Below are 19,943 nucleotides of genomic sequence, written 5' to 3'. Positions count from 1 at the left end.
TACCCCTCGGGTAAATCAAGAGTGAAATATTGATTTGTTTCTTTTTTAGTCTTTCGCTCTCTGTCATTCACGCACTCCCCCCCTCCCTATCTCCACTTTATTCTCGCTCCCTCCCTCTCAGGAGGATCTGTTACCAGGAAGTGTCTCAGTGTTTCGGGGTGCTGTCCAGCCGCGTGGAGATGCAGGACGCCAGCGGGACCACGGCAGCGGTGCGCCCCAGCGCTAGCACTCAGGTAGCTGCACACCATCTGGGATTTCAGTGTACCACTGCCAGGATCTCCTGTTCTGGGCCCCGTAGTCGTAAATATTCTCAGGGTAGGAGTGCTGATCACGGATTAAGACCTTTTTTCATATGAGCTGTGAGCCTCGTTTCCCTTATTCAACAGCGTTTTCATGATGCATCGTGACTTAAGTGCAACTGCGTGTTTTGTAGAAGAACCGTCCGGAAATATCTGTGAACTTCGCTCTATATGAACTAAAGCATCAGCTTTCAGAGAGTTACTGTATTTTATTTAGCAGTTTTAGTGCAATTATGTTTTTTTCTGGGGGGGGGGCCTTGAATGGTAGTGGTGCACATCGCTTGGCTGACGATGTGTCCAGATGACTTAGTTCAGTCTAGGTTTATTGCACAAAAAACAAGAAAAGAGAGAGAAATCATTATTTACAAGAAAAACTTGTAGATGAGGAAGAACCTACTCCCTTTTTCCCCTGGCCTTGTGGGTGTGCATAGTCTGGGTTTTCATATTTTCCCACTTTCTCCCTCCCTCTCTCCCAACCTCTCCCCCAGGCTCTGTCTAGCAGCGTGAGCTCCAGTAAGCTGTTCCCCAGCAGCACCTCCCCACACGAGACCTCCTTCGGGGAGGAGGTGGAGGTGCACAGCCTCCTGGTGGTCGACCAACACACCTTCGAAGGTAAGACCCTTTAAAACTTCTTGACTAAAGAAAACATTTTCAAGTGAGTTAATGGTGATTGTGCTGGTGATTGATAAGCTGGTGATTGTACTCTTGGAGGAGCACACCAAATTCTCACTTTTTTTGTGGTGATTTGTCCTCAAATGCGTGATTTTCACACGTGTGTTCGTCCTCCCAGTGCTCCACGCCCACCAGTTCCTCCAGAGTGAGTACGCCCTCAGCATGGTGTCCTGCCGCCTGGGCAGGGACCTCTCGGTCTACTTTATCGTTGGCACAGCAATGGTCTACCCAGAGGAGGCGGAGCCCAAGCAAGGCCGCATCATCGTCTTCCACTACACTGACGGTGAGGGCTGACTTCTTCTTTCTTCCATCCTCATTGTTCTCGCTCTCTCGTTCCCATCATTCTTCCCTTGTAATTCTTTCTCACCCCCCTCATCTTTTTTTGCTCGCGCTCTCTCACACTTTCTTCCACAGTCTCTTTCTTCCCCTCGTCTTTTTCTCACTCATTCCCTCTCACCTTTTTCCTCACTCGTTCCATGCCTCTTCCTCCCTTGATAGTGCCTGATAGCACCTTCCTATCGATAATCATCTCAGTCACGAAGATGAATGACTCCGAGTGAACAGATGCTGTGAAAATACTGTATCAGAGAGCTATAACACGAGCCTGAAAACCAAACTGATGTGCTACTTTTCTCCGTTTGTTTAAAAGAATTGCCTGGAATCCAAACCATTATGCTCAGTTTCACCTTTCTTTCACAGTGAAACAAATGGTTAAACAAAACGTATCCGTTTGGATTCCAGGCTACTGCAGCACCGGCTCTGACCCAGACTGTTATTTCTTCTTCTTGTGTGTAGGTAAGCTGCAGACGGTTGCAGAGAAGGAGGTGAAGGGAGCCGTCTACTCCATGGTGGAGTTCAATGGCAAACTGCTGGCCAGCATCAACAGCACAGTGAGCATTTCACTTTTGATGGTTTGAAAGTAGATGTTTTTCAAGGCCAGCTCCTATTTCACAGGCTACAGTTGTAGACACTCGCATGGAGGGGGAAATGTTTACCTCCACTTAAATTAAAACTTTCACGATGTCTCTCGTTGCCATTAATGCATCACTAAGTGAATATTTGATTTAAGTGAAAGTTAGGATTCGCCCCATGGTACTTGGCAATAAAAAATAAAAATAAAACAAAGAAAATTAAAGGAGACATTCCGCGGTTTCAGTTTTATTTCTCAATCCTGAGTTGAAAACACCTTGGTGTTGCTGCCTTGTCAAATTCAGTGCTTCCTCTACAATGACCCGTACTGACCCGTAATGGCTGCTGCGGTGAAACTAGTTATGGGGCCCACAACCATACTGTGAAAGGGTGTTAGGGATAATTTATGTCTATCCAGTAGTTTTCTTTCCAGTGGAACGTTGGAATCTAAAGGAACATTGAAGGGTGTATTTCTTGTAGTTGTATGATATGCATGTCTCCTACAAAAACAACCTCTGTGCTTTCGAGTCCTTGTTACTCCGAAACTACACTGCAGCGTCCGGACTCTGCTCCTCGACAATTGTGCATGTCAATATCAACGCATCGTCAATGTGCACACGCCCCCCCAGGTGCGTCTGTACGAGTGGACCGCTGAGAAGGAGCTGAGGACCGAGTGTAACCACTACAACAACATCATGGCACTCTACCTAAAGACCAAAGGTGACTTCATCCTGGTGGGAGACCTGATGAGGTCTGTGCTGCTGCTGGCCTATAAACCCATGGAGGGCAACTTTGAGGAGGTAAGGAACGATACTAAGAGAGGCCCTGCCGGTGTCCACCCTTTTTCCTTAAGAGGATGGTGGATGTGCTCAACGCCACACTTCAAGGTCTAAATGGCGATTTGTTTGGTTTTGCTCAAAAACTGTTTTTCCCCCCTTGGATACAGCATTCTCCAAAATATAGATTTGAATGCTTTTATTTTGTCGCCCTCATTTCTCATGGGCTTTATCAAGGAGGATTCAACACCAAACACTTGCAATGAATAAGAACTTGAGTGATGAGTTGGAACCATTTGTTTGTTGTCAATAATTGCACCTCTTGGGTGAATAAAGTGTATTGAATGTAATTGAATTGAGGCACTGGTGATAAGCCTGCTTTTCACCTGTCACTCTTCTCAGATCGCCCGTGACTTCAATCCCAACTGGATGAGTGCTGTGGAGATCCTGGACGATGACAACTTCCTGGGGGCGGAGAATGCCTTCAACCTCTTTGTGTGTCAAAAAGACAGGTGCGGTGTCTTGACCTCTTTCTGGAATCCTCTCGCCTCCGAAGGAAGAGACCTCTAATACGGTTTAGGAGGAAAAGTAGTATGCGGTAGAATCGCAGAAAGACTAATTGAGATGGAGCCCGGGCCTAGACGTCCTCACACTCTCACCGCCATCATCCATAAGCTCTCAAGTTAATCATCCATGTTCACTGAATTCCATTGACCTTTTGTCTTTCTCTCACGTGTTTGTTGCTGCCACCGTTTCTGTCTTCTCTCCCTCGTTCTTCCTCCTGTGCTGTTTTGCTTTTGGTGGTCATCATTCTGTTTGTCACCATCTTATTTCTTACTACCTCTTCCCTCAAACGCTCGTTTGTTTCTTACTCATTGCCACTCCTCTACATCTGCTGCTGTTGCTTTTCCCCATTTTTATATTTTTCTGCCTGCCTCTGTATCAGTCGCTCGATCTCTTTCTCGCATCACTTTCTCTCAATCATAATAAATTCAATGCTACTTTATTGGTACGAAATAAATGGGTGCCCAATGCCAAAGCAGAAATGTGTAGATAAATGGGTACAATAATTAGCACTTTTTAAAAATATATTTTTGACTCTCTCTCTCTGAAATGTAGCTTTTTTTTAGAATGAAGTGAATGGGTACACATTGCCAAAGCATGAAATAATTAGGACCGGAATAGAAGTTGAGCTCTTTCCCCCTCTCTCTCCCTTGGCAGCGCGGCCACGACAGACGAGGAGCGACAACACCTGCAGGAGGTTGGCGTGTTCCACCTGGGGGAGTTTGTCAACGTCTTCTCCCATGGGTCACTGGTGCTGCAGAACCTGGGCGAGAGCTCCACCCCCACGCAGGGCTCCGTGCTCTTCGGCACCGTCAACGGCATGATCGGTAATGCCCCCCCCCCCTCAGTGCCACATGCCAGGGCTGTATTCACTAGAAACAAAAATGGAAGCAAATGGGATGAAACCGGGAGGGCCTAACCTGCATTTGTACAATAAGAAACACTTTTTTTTCCCATTGCAAAACATTTAGCTATGGTTTGTTAGTTTGCCGTAATGAATACACCCCAGGGTCGTAGAGTATGTATTAGCACAAAACAGTTTGTGACCGCAAGAGAGATCTGTGTTCTTATTGGACATGTTGCTGTAGCAGCACTTGGGTTTCAAAATGTTTTTTTTCTGGTGCCGACTGTACTGATGCCAATTTCAAGGTCCCGAATTCCCCCGTGTCTTTTAATGATATTTTTTAGGCTATGTACAGTTACAGCGACGCTGTACAGATTTTCCTCAACTACATAAGCACCCATCTTCAGGATGAGAGGTGGGGGGGGGTAGTGGAGAGGACGCATCTGCCAGTCATTTCCATGTGACTTCCAAAATCAAGTCAATTTACTTTCTCAATTTCTTTCATAGCTGTGGTCATAAAGAAAGGGGAATGATGATTGGAGTGTTCACCGAAGTTCTGCAATGACTATTCCCCCCCCGCAAAAAGCTGCACAAGGCATTTGTGTTTGTGGCCAACAACATATTCAGTAGGCACAAATTGTAGCGGGATAAAATGTCACCTTCCCTCAGTCAGACAACCCACTCTCAAATTCCCTCTCATCTTCCATCTTTTCTCCTTCACTAGGTATGAGTGGCGAGCACCACGAGCGTACAGATCTGCACATATCTATTTCGGTTCCTCTTTTATTTTCTCCCATAAATGACAAGCCACCTGTCTTATGTCTCTAGGTCTTGTGACCTCTCTGTCTGAGGGCTGGTACAGCCTGCTGCTGGACCTGCAGAACCGACTCAACAAGGTCATCAAGAGCGTGGGCAAGATCGAGCACAGCTTATATCCTTTCCTTCTGGTGTGTGTGGACCTGCCCCTATGTAATCACACTGAAAGTGCCTTTTCAGAACCGGTGAGCACCACTGTCATGGGTGGCAAAACTTGGTACCACCGACCTCGACGTGCGCTGTCAGAATGGTAATGGTTGTCATAACATGCCTAAGCCCGTAAATGAATGCATGACAAGGCCCCGTGTTTTACCGTGTCATGCGTGAATGAAGCGATGGCCTGAAGTTGACAAGTAGCCGTGTGTAGGTGATACGGGGAAGTAACAATAGGGTTGACGGCCTTGGGATTTTGGATCACGGTAATTGGCCGGCCAAATGACTGCTGTCACTGTAATAACCATTCAAATAGGCACTCCTTCGCTCCTGACTGCATGTGCTGCCATAAAAATAGAATGAATAGAACGGGCGTCCCAATTCAAGTCTATGATCGCATAATGGGTGGCCATTGCGAGGCGCAAAGCAGGAAGTGTAGCCATCAATATGTGCTGTGATTTGTTGATTTAAACTCAACTGAACTGACATTACAAAAACGACATTCTATTCCATGAGCCACATCAGTTAACATAATTTAAATCAACATTCTTCATTACCATGGAAATTATTGCATCACAATACCAGTGAGTGGCGCAGCGGTCAAAAGCACTGCATTGCAGCCTGGGGTTCGATCCCGTGACCGGGAGCCCTATAGGACAGTGTGCAATTGGCTCAGAGCTGACTGGGGTAGGGGAAGGTTTTGCCGGAGGGCCTTCCTTGGCTCATCGCGCTCGAGTGACTCCTTGTGGCAGGGCCGGGCACCTGCAAGCCGACTTCAGTTGTCAGTCAAACGGTGTTCCCCAAAACATTGGTGCAGCTGACTTCAGGTTTGTGTGATAAGTACAGGTCATGTTTTGGAAGATGCATGACTCAACCTTCGCCTCTCCCGGGCTCATTTAGGAGTTGCAGCGATGAGCCAACGAAGAGGAGAGAAAATAGAGTAAAAAACAATACCACCCCGAACACACCTGATCTCAGTAGCTAAGCAGGTTCAGGCCCGGATTGTACTTGGATGGGAGACCGCCTGGGAATACCCGGTGCTGTAAGCTCACTGAAAGCTTACAGAAAAGAATACCAGGCAGCCATTGCGTGTACCCATCATTTTACCAGTCAAATTGCAAGGGTTAGAGCTTCCAATCCCCTTCTATTGACTTCCGTTCACAATTTCTGTGCTGCTGCAGGGAGGAGCTGTTGCCTAGGCAACCAAAGACTTGTTTGCTACAACACTTGCTTGTTTCAGGAAGGAGCAACAAAGTTTCATCATGTTAGAAACGGACTCAACCGCACAAATTCCCGGCTGTCGTTTTATTTTCAAGACAGTCTTCATCCATAACCGTCAGTTTCACAGTCATACACTAATTGTGCCAGCCCTAAGAATCACACGTTTGAGAGACTCTTATAGTGGTCTAAAATCACTTGCACTGTACTTTCCTTTGAAAAAGGTGCCAGTTCTCATTTCAGGGGCTGCTACTCATTTAAATGATTCAGTACCAGGTGCTCATATTTTAGAGTGAACATTCTATGAGTACTCAAACCCCCAAAAATGCAGGTTCTGGTACTCAAAAGGACAGAGTTCTTGGTAAGAGGACTGGCTTTGTTGTAGGGGTGTGTGTGTGTGTGTGTGTTATTTGTCTTCCTTGACTCTGGCACCTGGAGGTCCTTCCATACGGAGCGTAAGACTGAGCAGGCCACGGGCTTCATCGACGGGGACCTCATCGAGAGCTTCCTGGACCTGGGCCGCGCCAAGATGCAAGAGGTGATCAGCACGCTACAGGTACGGACACGCATACACTCTCACACAGAAACACACACTCGTTCACACTCTGTCAAACACACACACACACACACAAGTTCGCTCACACTTCTTGGACTGCAATAACGCTTGATAAAGGTACCACTTAGATGCACGTGTCCCATAGCTGTGCGGGTTAATGCAAACTACTGGGACAGTGAGCTGACAACACCCTCTTCTGCATTGCAGATTGACGACGGCAGCGGAATGAAGCGCGAGGCCACCGTGGACGAGGTCATAAAGATTGTGGAGGAGCTGACAAGGATCCACTAGCCCCTCCCACTCAGACTCCGGCCATTATGGAGGGCAGTCGGGTGGAGGGGTGGCTAGGGCTCTGTAAATACTTATAAATAAATAAAAAGGTGTTTGCATGACCGTCCTCCGGACTTCAAATTAATTGACAATGTTTTTTAAATCCGATCCCACATCAATACTTCGATAAACAAAAATGGTCTGTCGACCATAACGATGACAGGCAAATGGACTGGTTAGAAAGGGTATGGGGGGAGGGGGGCAAATCACTGCAGTGCGAGGACGAGGAAAGATGACTCATGGATTTGACAGGGATCCACTAAAGTAGGATAACGATACCTTCGCTATTTTGTCATTGACGTTTCTCCATGTTTCTTTTAATAAAGGTTGCTTTAGTACTGTGTACCTCTTGAGTTCAGGTCTCCAATCTTTCCACAGACTGACGATATTCATTTAATTTTCACTTCTGAGCATTAACTTAAGTCGGTTTCAAAGAAAGTATGTCCAGAGTCCTACACCACAGTATAATTTCAAAAGCAATTTATAGAAGCGCACATGCCAACCAACCGTGACATTCTTTTATTGAATATGTATGCACTCACTACTGTAAATAGCTCTGGATTAGAGCATCTGCTAAATGACAAATGTATCACTGCGTGACTTAAATGATGTCACTGAGTGCAGTAATGGTCCTTTGTGATAAATTACTACTACAATGCACTATGAACTTTTTTGTTGTTGCATTGTCTCCTGTAGAGGAATTATTCTCTTAACTCTATTTTGACTATGAGGACACGTATGGCATAAGAAAGGGGTGAATGCTAATAAATCTAAGTCAAGAGTATTTGTAGTTAGTCATGGTGCATATTGTGACAGTGTGCAGAGACCTCAGAATTCCAAAGGAACCAGAATGAGCTATGCTTGGGCTTTGAGATAAGTACTTAGCTATAATTATTACATGACAGTTATCTACAGCGTTTCTGTGCTACCAGGTTGTAACTCTGGTCAATCCAATGATTAATTAACTGCCGGGGAGAAGGCTGGAATTGAATAGCACTGGGCCCGTATTCATTTAGCATTTCGGCTCATCTATTTTTGATGTAGTCTAAAAGGAAAAACGGATCCTAAATCAGCACTCCGACGCTTGATATTACATACGGTCCCTGATGTAAGCTAGACCCTTGACGGAATTACATCTACTAAGATGGTGGTGCCAGACTGCCCGCAACCAACTGATGCCCTAGAACAGAGAAGCACTACTGCCGACACGAGAGGAAACTGGACCACATGTCCACTGTATCTGAACAGAGGTGCTGAAGTGTATATGTAGTTACACGGGCTCTTAAGAAACCTCAGAGAGGCATTATCTGCCGACGTCAACTGTACACCAGAACGTCAGTAACATCCTCCGCCAGGACCAAACCTCGTTGTTAAATTTAACAGCATGCCTCATTTATTTTCTCTCTAGGCAGGTTCTCCCTTGTCTGTCAGTGCTTTGTATTGATGGCGAACATGCGTTACAGCAGTTGAGTGGGTGATCCTAGCCTTGTTGTGTCTATCATCCAATGAAAGCGATGGGAATTTATCAATTTTGATTGAGGTATTGCAGCCCTTTGGCTTTGAAATGATAGTGACTATGAGGTTAAAGTGCAGACTCATCTTTAATTTGAGGGTATTTTCATCCATATCGGGTGGCAGGTAGCCTAATGGTTAAGAGCGTTGGGTCAGTAGCTGAAATGTTCGAATCCCCCGAAACGACTAGGTGACAAATCTGTTGACCAAATCTGTTGACCTCTAATAAACATGTTTTCTTTGTCATTATGGGGTATCGTGTGAAGATTGATAATACATTTTTTTTTTACAGTAAGGCCGTAACAACAAAATGTGGAAAAAGTCAAGGGGTCTTAATACTTTCAGAATGCACTGTAAATATGGCCTTATATTCAACAATGTGAGCTGAGTTGCGATCTTCAGTTTTAAGAAATTAACTCTACGTTAATTGGGACTGTGTTGTGTTGTTCAGCTTCCAGTAGATGACTAAGGGTTAATGTTTTGGGTCGGCAGGTAGCCTAATGGTTTGAGCGTTGTGCCAGTAACCGAAAGGTTGCTAGATCGAATCCCTGAGCTGACAAGGTAAAAATCTGTCGTTCTACCCACTCTTCCTAGACTGTCATTGTAAATAAGAATTTGTTTATAACTGACTTGCCTAGTTAAATAAAAAATGTTTGTGAATATTACATGTACTGTTCTGAGGGTCGAGGTACATACAGCAAATATCAAATTTGACTACAAGTCATTGTCATAATTAGCTTGGATGTTTTGTGAATAGCCACATAAAATATTCAGTGACGGCCTGCTTTGTCAATTGCTTTAAATATTACATTTGGTGGCATGAGGGAGGATTACTGATGGAATAAGCTTGTCCTTATAGTCAGGCTGAGTTTTAGGGTCTGATAGTTATTCCACATAACCATAAAAACAAAAAGTGGATGGAATATCCATTTATATGCAGATGATACAGTCTTATACTCAGCTGGCCTCTTCCCGGTGTCATGAAGTTGGCCTGAAGGTAGGTTTATGACAGTCATAAATACCTCTTCCCCCCTTTTTCCTCTCTCTACCCTACTGATGTTACATTTGCAAACCCCTTGGTTAACATAGAGATTCTGGGAACATCAAAAGGTGGGGGGAAATGAACTATATTCTGGTAATCCGACCAGACATTCTCATCAATGAGAAGATGACAAACTCTACAGTGGAAAGTCTACACATCAGAGTTATCGGATTCACATGGAATTGTTGTTCAATTTAAATGTTTGAAATTGAAATTATTCGTGATGGGATAAAATGGGATTTTAGCTTCTAAAATGTGAGAATTGGCCCGCCCCTGTGAAGAGTCATGGGTTATAAAACTTTTCAGACACACCCTTCTCGCTCCACTATATAAAGCCTTGACGAAAATGTAACCTCCTGTTCCGAGGATGTGAGGACGACGGTCCGATGTCAGAATGGTTCAGATAATAACTACAGAACGAAGCCAACATCAGCGTGAGCTTTGATTGCGAATAGTATGAACTTTGAACTCTTATTCACTACAGAAGTGATACCTCCTAGCCGTTGAGTTAGCAAAAGCAGCTGCAAACGAGGGTTAGGAAGGAACAGACAGAGTATCCCGTCTATCACACAACGACGTTACTACAACGTATCCAATTGACCACCAGAGACATTCTTCAAAGGACTCAGTTTGGCAACACGGCCTTCCATCTACCACCAACCTACTGAAGCGCAGCTCAGAGTAAATATTTATTGCATTTTCCTTTTCCAAATGGGCGGTAATTTAGAATGCATAAGATACTGTATTTACGATAGCACAGCTTCTTCCTTTGTTACTCAGTCTTCCCGCTCTTTCACTTAAACCCAGCCCCTTTTCTTTTGTGTAACAAGCTGTCATACCTGTTCTGCACGCTAGGGACTTTTTCCTTTATGATGTAATTTGTAATCAAGTTATGATTAATTATTTGTATGTGTAATTCTGTGTGATTTAGTTAGGTATTTAGTAAATAAATAATTAAACCCAATTTTCTATTGCTGATTCAACTTGTTAGCCAGGGTTCGTGAAGATAACCAAGAATTTACAACTTTCAGATGAGACAAAATTAAGATGACAATTAATATTGACAGCTATTGATGTAAAATATTACTAGGTCTTTAAGAGTTTATTCGGAAGATAACAGCTCTATAAATATTATTTTGTGGTGCCCCGACTCTCTAGTTAATTACATTTACATGATTAGCTCAATCAGGTGATATTAATTACGGATAAATTATTTTATAGAATAGCATGTCATATCACTTAATCCGGCATAGCCAAAGACATGACACTGGATTTTGTGTTAAACGCTCTAAAACAAAGATTTCTTAATGTCCAACAACCTTTCTCTGCCCTTAACACCTCCAAAACAAAGGTAATGTGGTTTGGTAAGAAGAATGCCCCTCTCCCCAAAGGTACTACCTCTGTGGGTTTAGAGCTTGATGTCGTCACCTCATACAAGTGCTTGGGAGTATGGCTAGACGGTGCACTGTCCTTCTCTCAGCACATATCAAAGCTACAGGCTCAAGTTAAATCTAGACTTGGTTTCCTTTATCGTAATCGCTCCTCTTTCATCCCAGCTACCAAACTAACCCTGATTCGGTCCCCAAAGCACACACATCCCTGGGTCGCTCATCTTTTCAGTTCGCTGCAGCTAGCGACTGGAACGAGCTGTAACAAACTCCCAAACTGGACAGTTTTATCTCAATCTCTTCATTCAAAGACTCAAAATCATGGACACTCTTACTGACAGTTGTGGCTGCTTTGCGTGATGTATTGTTGTCTCTACCTTCTTGTCCTTTGTGCTGTTGTCTGTGCCCAATGATGTTTGTACTAGAGGTCGCCGGATTATGATTTTTCAACGCCGAAACTGATTTCCGATTATTAGATGACGAAAAAAAGCCGATACCGATTAATCGGACGATAAAATGTGTATTTATTTATTTATTTGTAATAATGACAATTACAACACTTTTATTTTAACTTAATATAATACATCAATCAAATCAATTTAGCCTCAAATAAATCATGAAACATGTTCAATTTGGTTTAAATAATGCAAAAACAAAGTGTTGGAGAAGAAAGTAAAAGTGCAATATGTGCCATGTAAGAAAGCTAACGCTCAGAACATTAGGAACATATGAAAGCTGGTGGTTCCTTTTAACGTGATTCTTCAATATTCCCAGGTAAGAAGTTTTAGGTTGAGGGAATTATAGGACTATTTCTCTCTATACCGTTTGTATTTCATATACCTTTGACTATTGGATGTTCTTATAGGCACTTTAGTATTGCCAGTGTAACAGTATAGCTTCCGTCCCTCTCCTCGCCCCTACCTGGGCTCGAACCAGGAACACATTGACAACAGCCACCCTCAAAGCATTGTTACCCATCGAACTACCTAGCCATTTCACATCGGTTACACCAGCCTAATCTCGGGAGTTGATAGGCTTGAAGTCATACATTGCAAAGAGCGGCTGGCAAACGCACAAAAGTGCTGTTGGAATGGATGCTTACGAGCCTGCTGCTGCCTACCACCGCTCAGTCAGACTGCTCTATCAAATATAAAATCATAGACTTAATTATAACATAATAACGCACAAATACGAGCCTTAGGTCATTAATATGGTCAAACCCGGAAACTATCATTTCGAAAATAAAACTAAATATTATTTCAGTGAAATACGGAACCATTCCGTATTTTATCAAACGGATGACATCCATAAGTCTAAATATTCCTGTTACATTGCACAACCTCCAATGTTATGTCATAATTACATAGAATTCTGGCAAATTAGTTCACATCGAGCCAGGTGGCCCAAACTGTTGCATATACCCTGACTCTGCGTGCAATGAACGCAAGAGAAGTGACACAATTTCCCTAGTTTAATATTGCCTGCTAACATTAGTTTATTTGAACTAAATATGCAGGTTTAAAAATATACTTATGTGTATTGATTTTAAAGAAGGCGTTGATGTTTATAGTTAGGTACACATTGGTGCAACGACAGTGCTTTTTTCGCGAATGCGCTTGTTAAATCACCCATTTGGCGACGTAGGCTGTGATTCAGTGATAAATTAACAGCCACCACATTGATTATATGCAACGCAGGACAAGCTAGTTAAACTAGTAATATCATCAACCATGTGTAGTGAACTAGTGATTATGTTAAGATTGATTTTTTTTTATGAGATACGTTTAATGCTAGCTAGCAACTTACCTTGGCTCCTTGCTGCACTCGCATAACAGGTAGTCAGCCTGCCACGCAGTCTCCTCATGGAGTACAATGTAATCGGCCATGATCGGTGTCCATAAATGCCGATTACCGATTGTTATCAAAACTTGAAATCGGCCATTCCAATTAATCGGTCGACCTCTAGTTTGTACCATGTTTTGTGCTGCTACCATGTTATGCAGCTGTCATGTTGTGTTGTCATGTGTTGCTGCCTTGCTATGTTGTTGGCTTTGGTCTCTCCTTATGTAGTGTTGCGTTGTCTCTCTTGTTGTGATGTATGTTTTGTCTTAGATATAAATATTTTTTTTATCCCAGCCCCCGTCCCGGCTGGAGGCCTTTGGTCTTTCGGTAGGCCGCCATTGTAAATAAGAATTTGTTCTTAACCTACACAGACTTATCTGGCTACACAAAAGGTTCAAATCAGTTCCTCCATCTATCCATCCATTCCTCCCTCACTATCCCTTTAATAATTATCCTCTTTGGGATAGGGGGCAGCATTTTCACTTTTGGATAAATAGCGTGCCCAATTTCAACTTCCTGCTACTCATGCCAAGAATATAAGATATGCATATTATTAGTAGATTTGGATAGAAAACACTGACATTTCTGAAACTGTTTGAATCATGTTTGTAAGTATAACAGAACTTATGTAGCAGGCAAAACCCTGAGGACTAACCATTCAGATTTGAGCTTTCATTGGGGAACTAGATTTCTAAGGCACTTGTTTGGCGTTCCTACCGCTTCCACTGGATGTCACCAGTCTTTGGAAAATGGTTGAGGTTATTCCTTTGTGAAATGAAGAAGTACGGCCATCTTGAAACAGTGTAACACTGTTGAGAGTTGGGCAAGACTAGAAAAGTAGCGTTAGTTTGTTGTTGTCCTGTACTGAAAACAGATAGACCCGTCTTCAATTAACTGGCTTGCCTAGTTAAATGAAAAATAAATAAAATAAAAATGCAACCTTGATAACTTTGAAGCACAATTAAATGCACTCACTAACTACTGTTCTATGTAATACACTGAGATATTAACACTCACCACCCCAAATGTCTTTGTAGATGTGACCACAGATGGGTTTCAGCAGCTACAGTTGAAGTCGGAAGATTACATAGACTTAGGTTGGAGTCATTAAAACTCGTTTTTCAACCACTCCACAAATTTCTTGTTAACAAACTATATTTTTGGCAAGTCGGTTAGGACATCTACTTTGTGCATGACACAAGTAATTTTTCCAACAATTGTTTACAGACAGATTATTTCACTTATAATTCACTGTCACAATTCCAGTGGGTCAGAAGTTTACATACACTAAGTTGACTGTGCTGTTAAACAGCTTGGAAAATTCCAGAAAATGATGTCATGGCATTAGAAGCTTCTGATAGGCTAATTGACAATATTTGAGTCAATTGGAGGTGTTCTTGTGGATGTATATCAAGGCCTACCTTTAAACTCAGTGCCTCTTTGCTTGACATCATGGGAAAATCAAAAGAAATCAGCCAAGACCTCAGAAAAGAAAAATGCAGACCTCAACAAGTCTGGTTCATCCTTGGGAGCAAATTCCAAATGCCTGAAGGTCCCACGTTCATCTGTACAAACAATAGTACGCAAGTATTAACACCATGGGACCACGCAGCCGTCATACCACTCAGGAAGGAGACGCGTTCTGTCTCCTAGAGATGAACATACTTTGGTGCGAAAAGTGCAAATACGGGGGTGGCAGCATCATGTTGTGGGGGTGCTTTGCTGCAGGAGGGACTGGTGCACTTCACAAAATAGATGGCATCATGAGGTAGGAAAATTATGTGGATATATTCAAGGAACATCTCAAGACATCAGTTAGGAAGTTTAAGATTGGTCGCAAATGGGTCTTCCAAATGGACATTGACCCCAAGCATACTTCCAAAGTTGGGGCAAAATGGCTTAAGGACAACAAAGTCAAGGTATTGGAGTGGCCATCGCAAAGCCTTGACCTCAATCCTATAGAACATTTTTGGGCAGAACTGAAAAGGCGTGTGCGAGCAAGGATGCCTACAAACCTGACTCGGTTACACCAGCTCTGTCAGGAGGAATGGGCCAAAATTCACCCAACTTATTGTGGGAAGTTTGTGGAAGGCTACTCGAAACGTTTGACCAAAGTTAAACAATTTAAAGGAAATGCTACCAAATATTAATTGAGTGTATGTAAACTTCTGACCCACTGTGAATGTGATGAAAGAAATAAAACCTGAAATATATCATTCTCTCCTATTATTCTGACATTTCACATTCTCAAAATAAAGTGGTGATCCTAACTGAACTAAGACAGGGAATTTTTACTAGAATGAAATGTCAGGAAATGTGAATAACTGAGTTTTAATGTATGTGGCTAAGGTGAATGTAAAACTTCCGACTTCAACTGTATGTGTTAAAATAGCAGCATTCTGTGGGCTATTTTAATCCTCACAAGCTGGCACATCAACTGTCGGTATAGTTTTATTAAACCTAAAGTCCCTATGTTCTCCTAGGTGAAAAACTATTTTTTGTTGTTAACAGCTTTTGATTATTATATTATTATTATGATTATTTTTCAGATCACAGACGGGCAATAATATTTAAAGGTACATAGATCCTCCCTCCTGTAACCCTATCCAGGCAACCAGAGAAAATCCTCCCCATAACACCCCTTTCCTGTGGGCCTGAAAGCAAAGAAATTAAAACAATGTATACAGTGCCTTCAGAAAGTGTTCATAGCCCTTGACTTATTAGTAAAAGGGGTGTAAATACTTTCTTCAGTCACTATATACAGTAACAGTCCAAAGTTTGGACGCACCTACTCATTCAATGTTTTATTTGTACTATTTTCTACATTGTAGAATAATAGTGATGACATCAACACTATGAAATAACACATGTGCAAAGCTGTCATCAAGGCAAAGGGTGAGTACTTTGAAGAATCTCAAATATAAAGCATATTTTGATTTGTTTAACACCTTTTTGGTTACTACATGCTGTAGTAGGTGTGTCCAAACGTTTGACTGATACATACAAACAATAATATGGGGGACTACAAAGATACAGGCGTCCTTATTGACTCAGTTGCCGGAGAGGAAGGAAACCACTCAGGGATTTCACCATGAGGCCAATGGTGACTTTAAAACAGTTACAGAGTTTAATGGCTGTGATAGGAGAAAACTGAGCATGGATCAACAACAATACTAAGATAATTGAAAGAATACAAATATTCCAAAACATGCAACAAGGCACTAAAGTACAAAGAAATGGGGGCAAAGCCAACACAACACATCACTGAGCACCACTCTTCATATTTTAAAGCATGGTGGTGGCTGCATCATGTTATGGATATGCTTGACATTGACAAAGACTAGGGAGTTTTTTGTTGTTGTTGATACAAATGAAGAAAATAGTGCTAAGCACAGGCAAAATCATAGAGGAAAATCTGGTTCAGTCTGCTTTCCAACAGACACTAGGAGACAAATTCATCTTTCAGCAGGACAATAACAAGGCCAAGTATATACTGGAGTTGCTTACCAAGACAACCTTGAATGTTCCTTAGTGGCCTAGATACAGTTTGGATTGAAATCGATTTAAAAATCTACGGAAAGACTTAAAAATGTCTGTCTAGCAATGACGATTACCAACTTGTCAGAGCTTAAAGAATTTTAAAAATAATGTGCACATTTTGTACAGTACAGGTGTGAAAATCTCTTAAGAGACATATCCAGAAAGACAGGTGTGATCGCTGCTAAAGGTGACTAACATGTATTGACTCAGTGGTGTGAATACTTATGTAAATTAGACATTTCTGTATTTCATTTTCAATAAATTTTCAAAAATGTCAAAACACATTTTCAATTTGTCATTCTGTGGTATTGTGTGTAGATGGTAGAGAAATCTATTTTGATTTCAGGCTGTGACAGCAAAATGTGGAATAAGTCAAGTGGTATGAATACTTTCAGAAGGCACTGTATGTGTTGGGTGAAAGTGAAAAGAAACGGAAACATGAAGCAATTTCAAAGATTTTACTGAGTTACAGTTCTTAGAAGGAAATCAGTCAATTTAAATAAATGAATTAGGCATTAATCTATGGCTAAGCCCCCCCCCCTCCCCCCCCGAGACGATCCCGCGGGTGAAGAAGCCGGATGTGGAGGTGTTCTGCGGTTGTGAGGCAGGTTGGACGTACAGCCAAATTCTGTAAAACAACGTTGGAGGCTGCTTATGGTAGAGAAATGAACATTTCATTCACTGGAAAAAGCTCTGTTGGACATTCCTGCAGTCAGCATGCAAATTGCATGGCTCCCTCAAAAGGTGAGACATCTGTGGCATTGTATTGTGTGACAAAACTGCACATTTTAAAGTGGCCTTTTATTGTCCCCAGCACAAGGTGCACCTGTGTAATGCTCATGCTGTTTAATCAGCGTCTTGATATGCCACACCTGTCAAGATTATTTGGTGAAGGAGAAATCTTCACTAACAGGGATGCTAACACATTTGTGCACAAAATTATGAAAGGAATAAAGTTTTTGTAAGTATGGAACATTTCTGGGATTTTTTATTTCAGCTCATGAAACATGGGACCAACACTTTATGTTGCGTTTATATTTTGCGTGTATATTTTGCTTCAGTGTAGATTGTTTATTTTAATGTATTGGGCTTTAGCTGAGATTATTCTTTACAGAGTCAAGTATATTTGTCCAGGTCTAAATTGTTCCTTAACTAGTTCCTTGATCTAAGAGCCAACATCTTTTTTTGTGTCAGCGCTGCCTGCCAGTAGTAATGATCTCTGATCATCGTCTCTGATCGAGAGATTCAAGGAGCTATCATCTTAAGTAACACAGTAGATGCAACGCATTGAATATTTACATTCATGCACTTTGAAATGAATTTGGGAGCTTTTTCCCACAAGCATTTAACTTCATGGCACAATCACATCATATGAAGGAGTCTGGCTAACTGATTTAGGGGACACAGTGAACAGTTGGGTGTTGGGGCCATTTTCATCCTAAAACGTTTGCTTGGTGTTAAATACAGGATATGAACTAACTTAAAATGTATAAGGTTAACGGTTCGGATTACGGGATGCCAAGGTCATATTTCTCCATATTCTGTTCCAGTTAAAGAGTTGTTTGGATTCACTTAATCTGTGGATCATACTTTTTTAATGGCTAGCTCAGAATATGAGCTTTCCAAACTTAAAAAATATAAATATATATATATATATTATAGTGATCAGTCCTTTTGGAAGCCCAGATAAATGGGGGGGGGGGGGGGGGGGGGGGGTGCAAAAGGCTGCCTTCCACATCGCAAAGCATTATTGAATATGGGCATGCCATTTCGTTTCCCAGTTACATTGTTTTGCTATTTTGTGCCAAATAGAAATTGTGTGAGCAATAATAGGACCAAAGCAATAATAGGACCAAAATGTAGGTTAACATTGTTTAACATTGTTTTAGGGATATATCCATTGCAATAGGAGAGACATCATATTTCTCTCCATACTCAAGCCAGTGGGGGGCAGAAGAATCATGTCGAAACACATTTAGGATGGGACAAAATGCTAGTGCCTGGAAATACAATTGAAAGTTTGGTATGGATAGTCCTCCTATGTATTTCCCTCTTTGTAAGTTTGTTAATTTGATTTCGCTTACCTTGCCATATACATTTTGAAACCACACTCTGGATTTTATCCCAAGAGCCAGAAGGGGGAGACAAGGGAAGCATTAAACTACAGAAATTCAGCCATGGCAATATAAATATTTTGACAATAAGATAATCTGCCGGTTAAAGCCTTAATTTGGAAACGTCATTATTCTATAGCAGGGGTGCAGAACTCAGGCCCTTAAGTCCAACAAGGGCTGCACCACGTTCAGTTGCCAAACGTTGTCGATAGAAATGCCACGAATAGAGCCGACATGATTCCTCGTCGTGTCAGAGGCATGTTTGTCCTAGATAACATATGTCTATCTTCCAAAATTGTGAGTCCTGCTGAACGTGCACCTGACTTTAGTTTCTATCTGGTACTTAATTGGTACTGTATTGTGATTGGCCGGAGAGTGTGCACCACTGTTTCCAATGTGGAAATCAGTCCCTTTAAAAATCAATGATGGAAATCTGCATGCAGCAGGAACAGAGCTGTGTAGTTTATGGCTATACTACATTTTTACAAATTAAGTAGTTGTAATTAACGAATAATGACAAAACAATTGAGAAAGCAACTCTACTAGATGACCTCAGTCTCCAGGACAATACCATGGATGTACTCCCAGGCCAATCATCTTCGTACAGACACATCTTCGTAGACTGAAATATCTCCAGTTCAACCATTGTCGTGTTTGCACTCCGAGTCAGCTCTCCGTCTTTAATGTTTCATTAACTGTCAGCGGCTTCAGAGACGCAAAAACGAGGGAGTGGAGAGGTGAAAGAGAATGACCGCGAGCGCACGTGTATGTTTTATTGGTCAAGTGCGGGAAAGGAGAACGCAAGCGAACATGGGAATGAATTATGGATCCGCTGAGTGGAGGGAGAGGTTTGCAGAAAGTAGGTCTATGATGAACTCGAGGCGCAATAGCGGAGGTCTCCAAAAGGTGGCGAGAGTAGGGGGGAGAAAAGCATGTGTGGACATTTGTTCAAAGGAAATAACATACAGCCCTTTTGATATGTGAAACATTTTAGTATAACCTTTAGGGTGCCTGTAGTGACTGGGGGAGGTTTAAGCGTGCTGCAGTTTGGTGGTCATGCAGTGTATACTGAACAAAAATATAAAAGCAAAATGTAAAGTGTTGATTTCATGAGCAATGGCAATTTTAATGCACAGAGATACTGTGATGAGATCCTGAGGCCCATAGTCGTGCCATTCATCCGCCGCCATCACCTCATGTTTCAGCATAATGCACGGCACCACATCGCAAGGACCTGTACACAATTCCTAGAAGCTGAACATTTCCCAGTTCTTCCATGGCCTGCATACTCACCAGACATGTCACCCATTGAGCATGTTTGGGATGCTCTGGATTGCCATGTATGACAGCGTGTTCCAGTTCCTGCCA

At 42.2% G+C, this 19,943-nt stretch overlaps 1 protein-coding gene across 1 annotated transcript in view; it reads left to right on the top strand.

Moving 5' to 3' along the window:
• LOC110506294 (DNA damage-binding protein 1) overlaps positions 1 to 7,482 on the top strand; it is a 30,027-nt gene extending 22,545 nt beyond the window's left edge. The window contains exons 17-26 of the mRNA XM_021585760.3: positions 122 to 233; positions 788 to 911; positions 1,090 to 1,254; positions 1,767 to 1,861; positions 2,510 to 2,680; positions 3,059 to 3,168; positions 3,878 to 4,047; positions 4,893 to 4,995; positions 6,684 to 6,807; positions 7,015 to 7,482. Of these exons, the coding sequence (XP_021441435.1) occupies positions 122 to 233; positions 788 to 911; positions 1,090 to 1,254; positions 1,767 to 1,861; positions 2,510 to 2,680; positions 3,059 to 3,168; positions 3,878 to 4,047; positions 4,893 to 4,995; positions 6,684 to 6,807; positions 7,015 to 7,098 (1,258 nt within the window). The 3' untranslated portion in view covers positions 7,099 to 7,482. The remainder of the gene's footprint in view (positions 1 to 121; positions 234 to 787; positions 912 to 1,089; positions 1,255 to 1,766; positions 1,862 to 2,509; positions 2,681 to 3,058; positions 3,169 to 3,877; positions 4,048 to 4,892; positions 4,996 to 6,683; positions 6,808 to 7,014) is intronic.
• Positions 7,483 to 19,943: the final 12,461 nt, after the last annotated feature.

This window comes from Oncorhynchus mykiss, chromosome 26 (assembly GCF_057628025.1).
Source record: "Oncorhynchus mykiss isolate SJ-2025 chromosome 26, ASM5762802v1, whole genome shotgun sequence".
Lineage (NCBI taxonomy): Eukaryota > Metazoa > Chordata > Actinopteri > Salmoniformes > Salmonidae > Oncorhynchus > Oncorhynchus mykiss.
The sequence above is the reverse complement of the archived record's forward strand: the minus strand, read 5'-3'. Positions and strand labels throughout refer to the sequence as shown.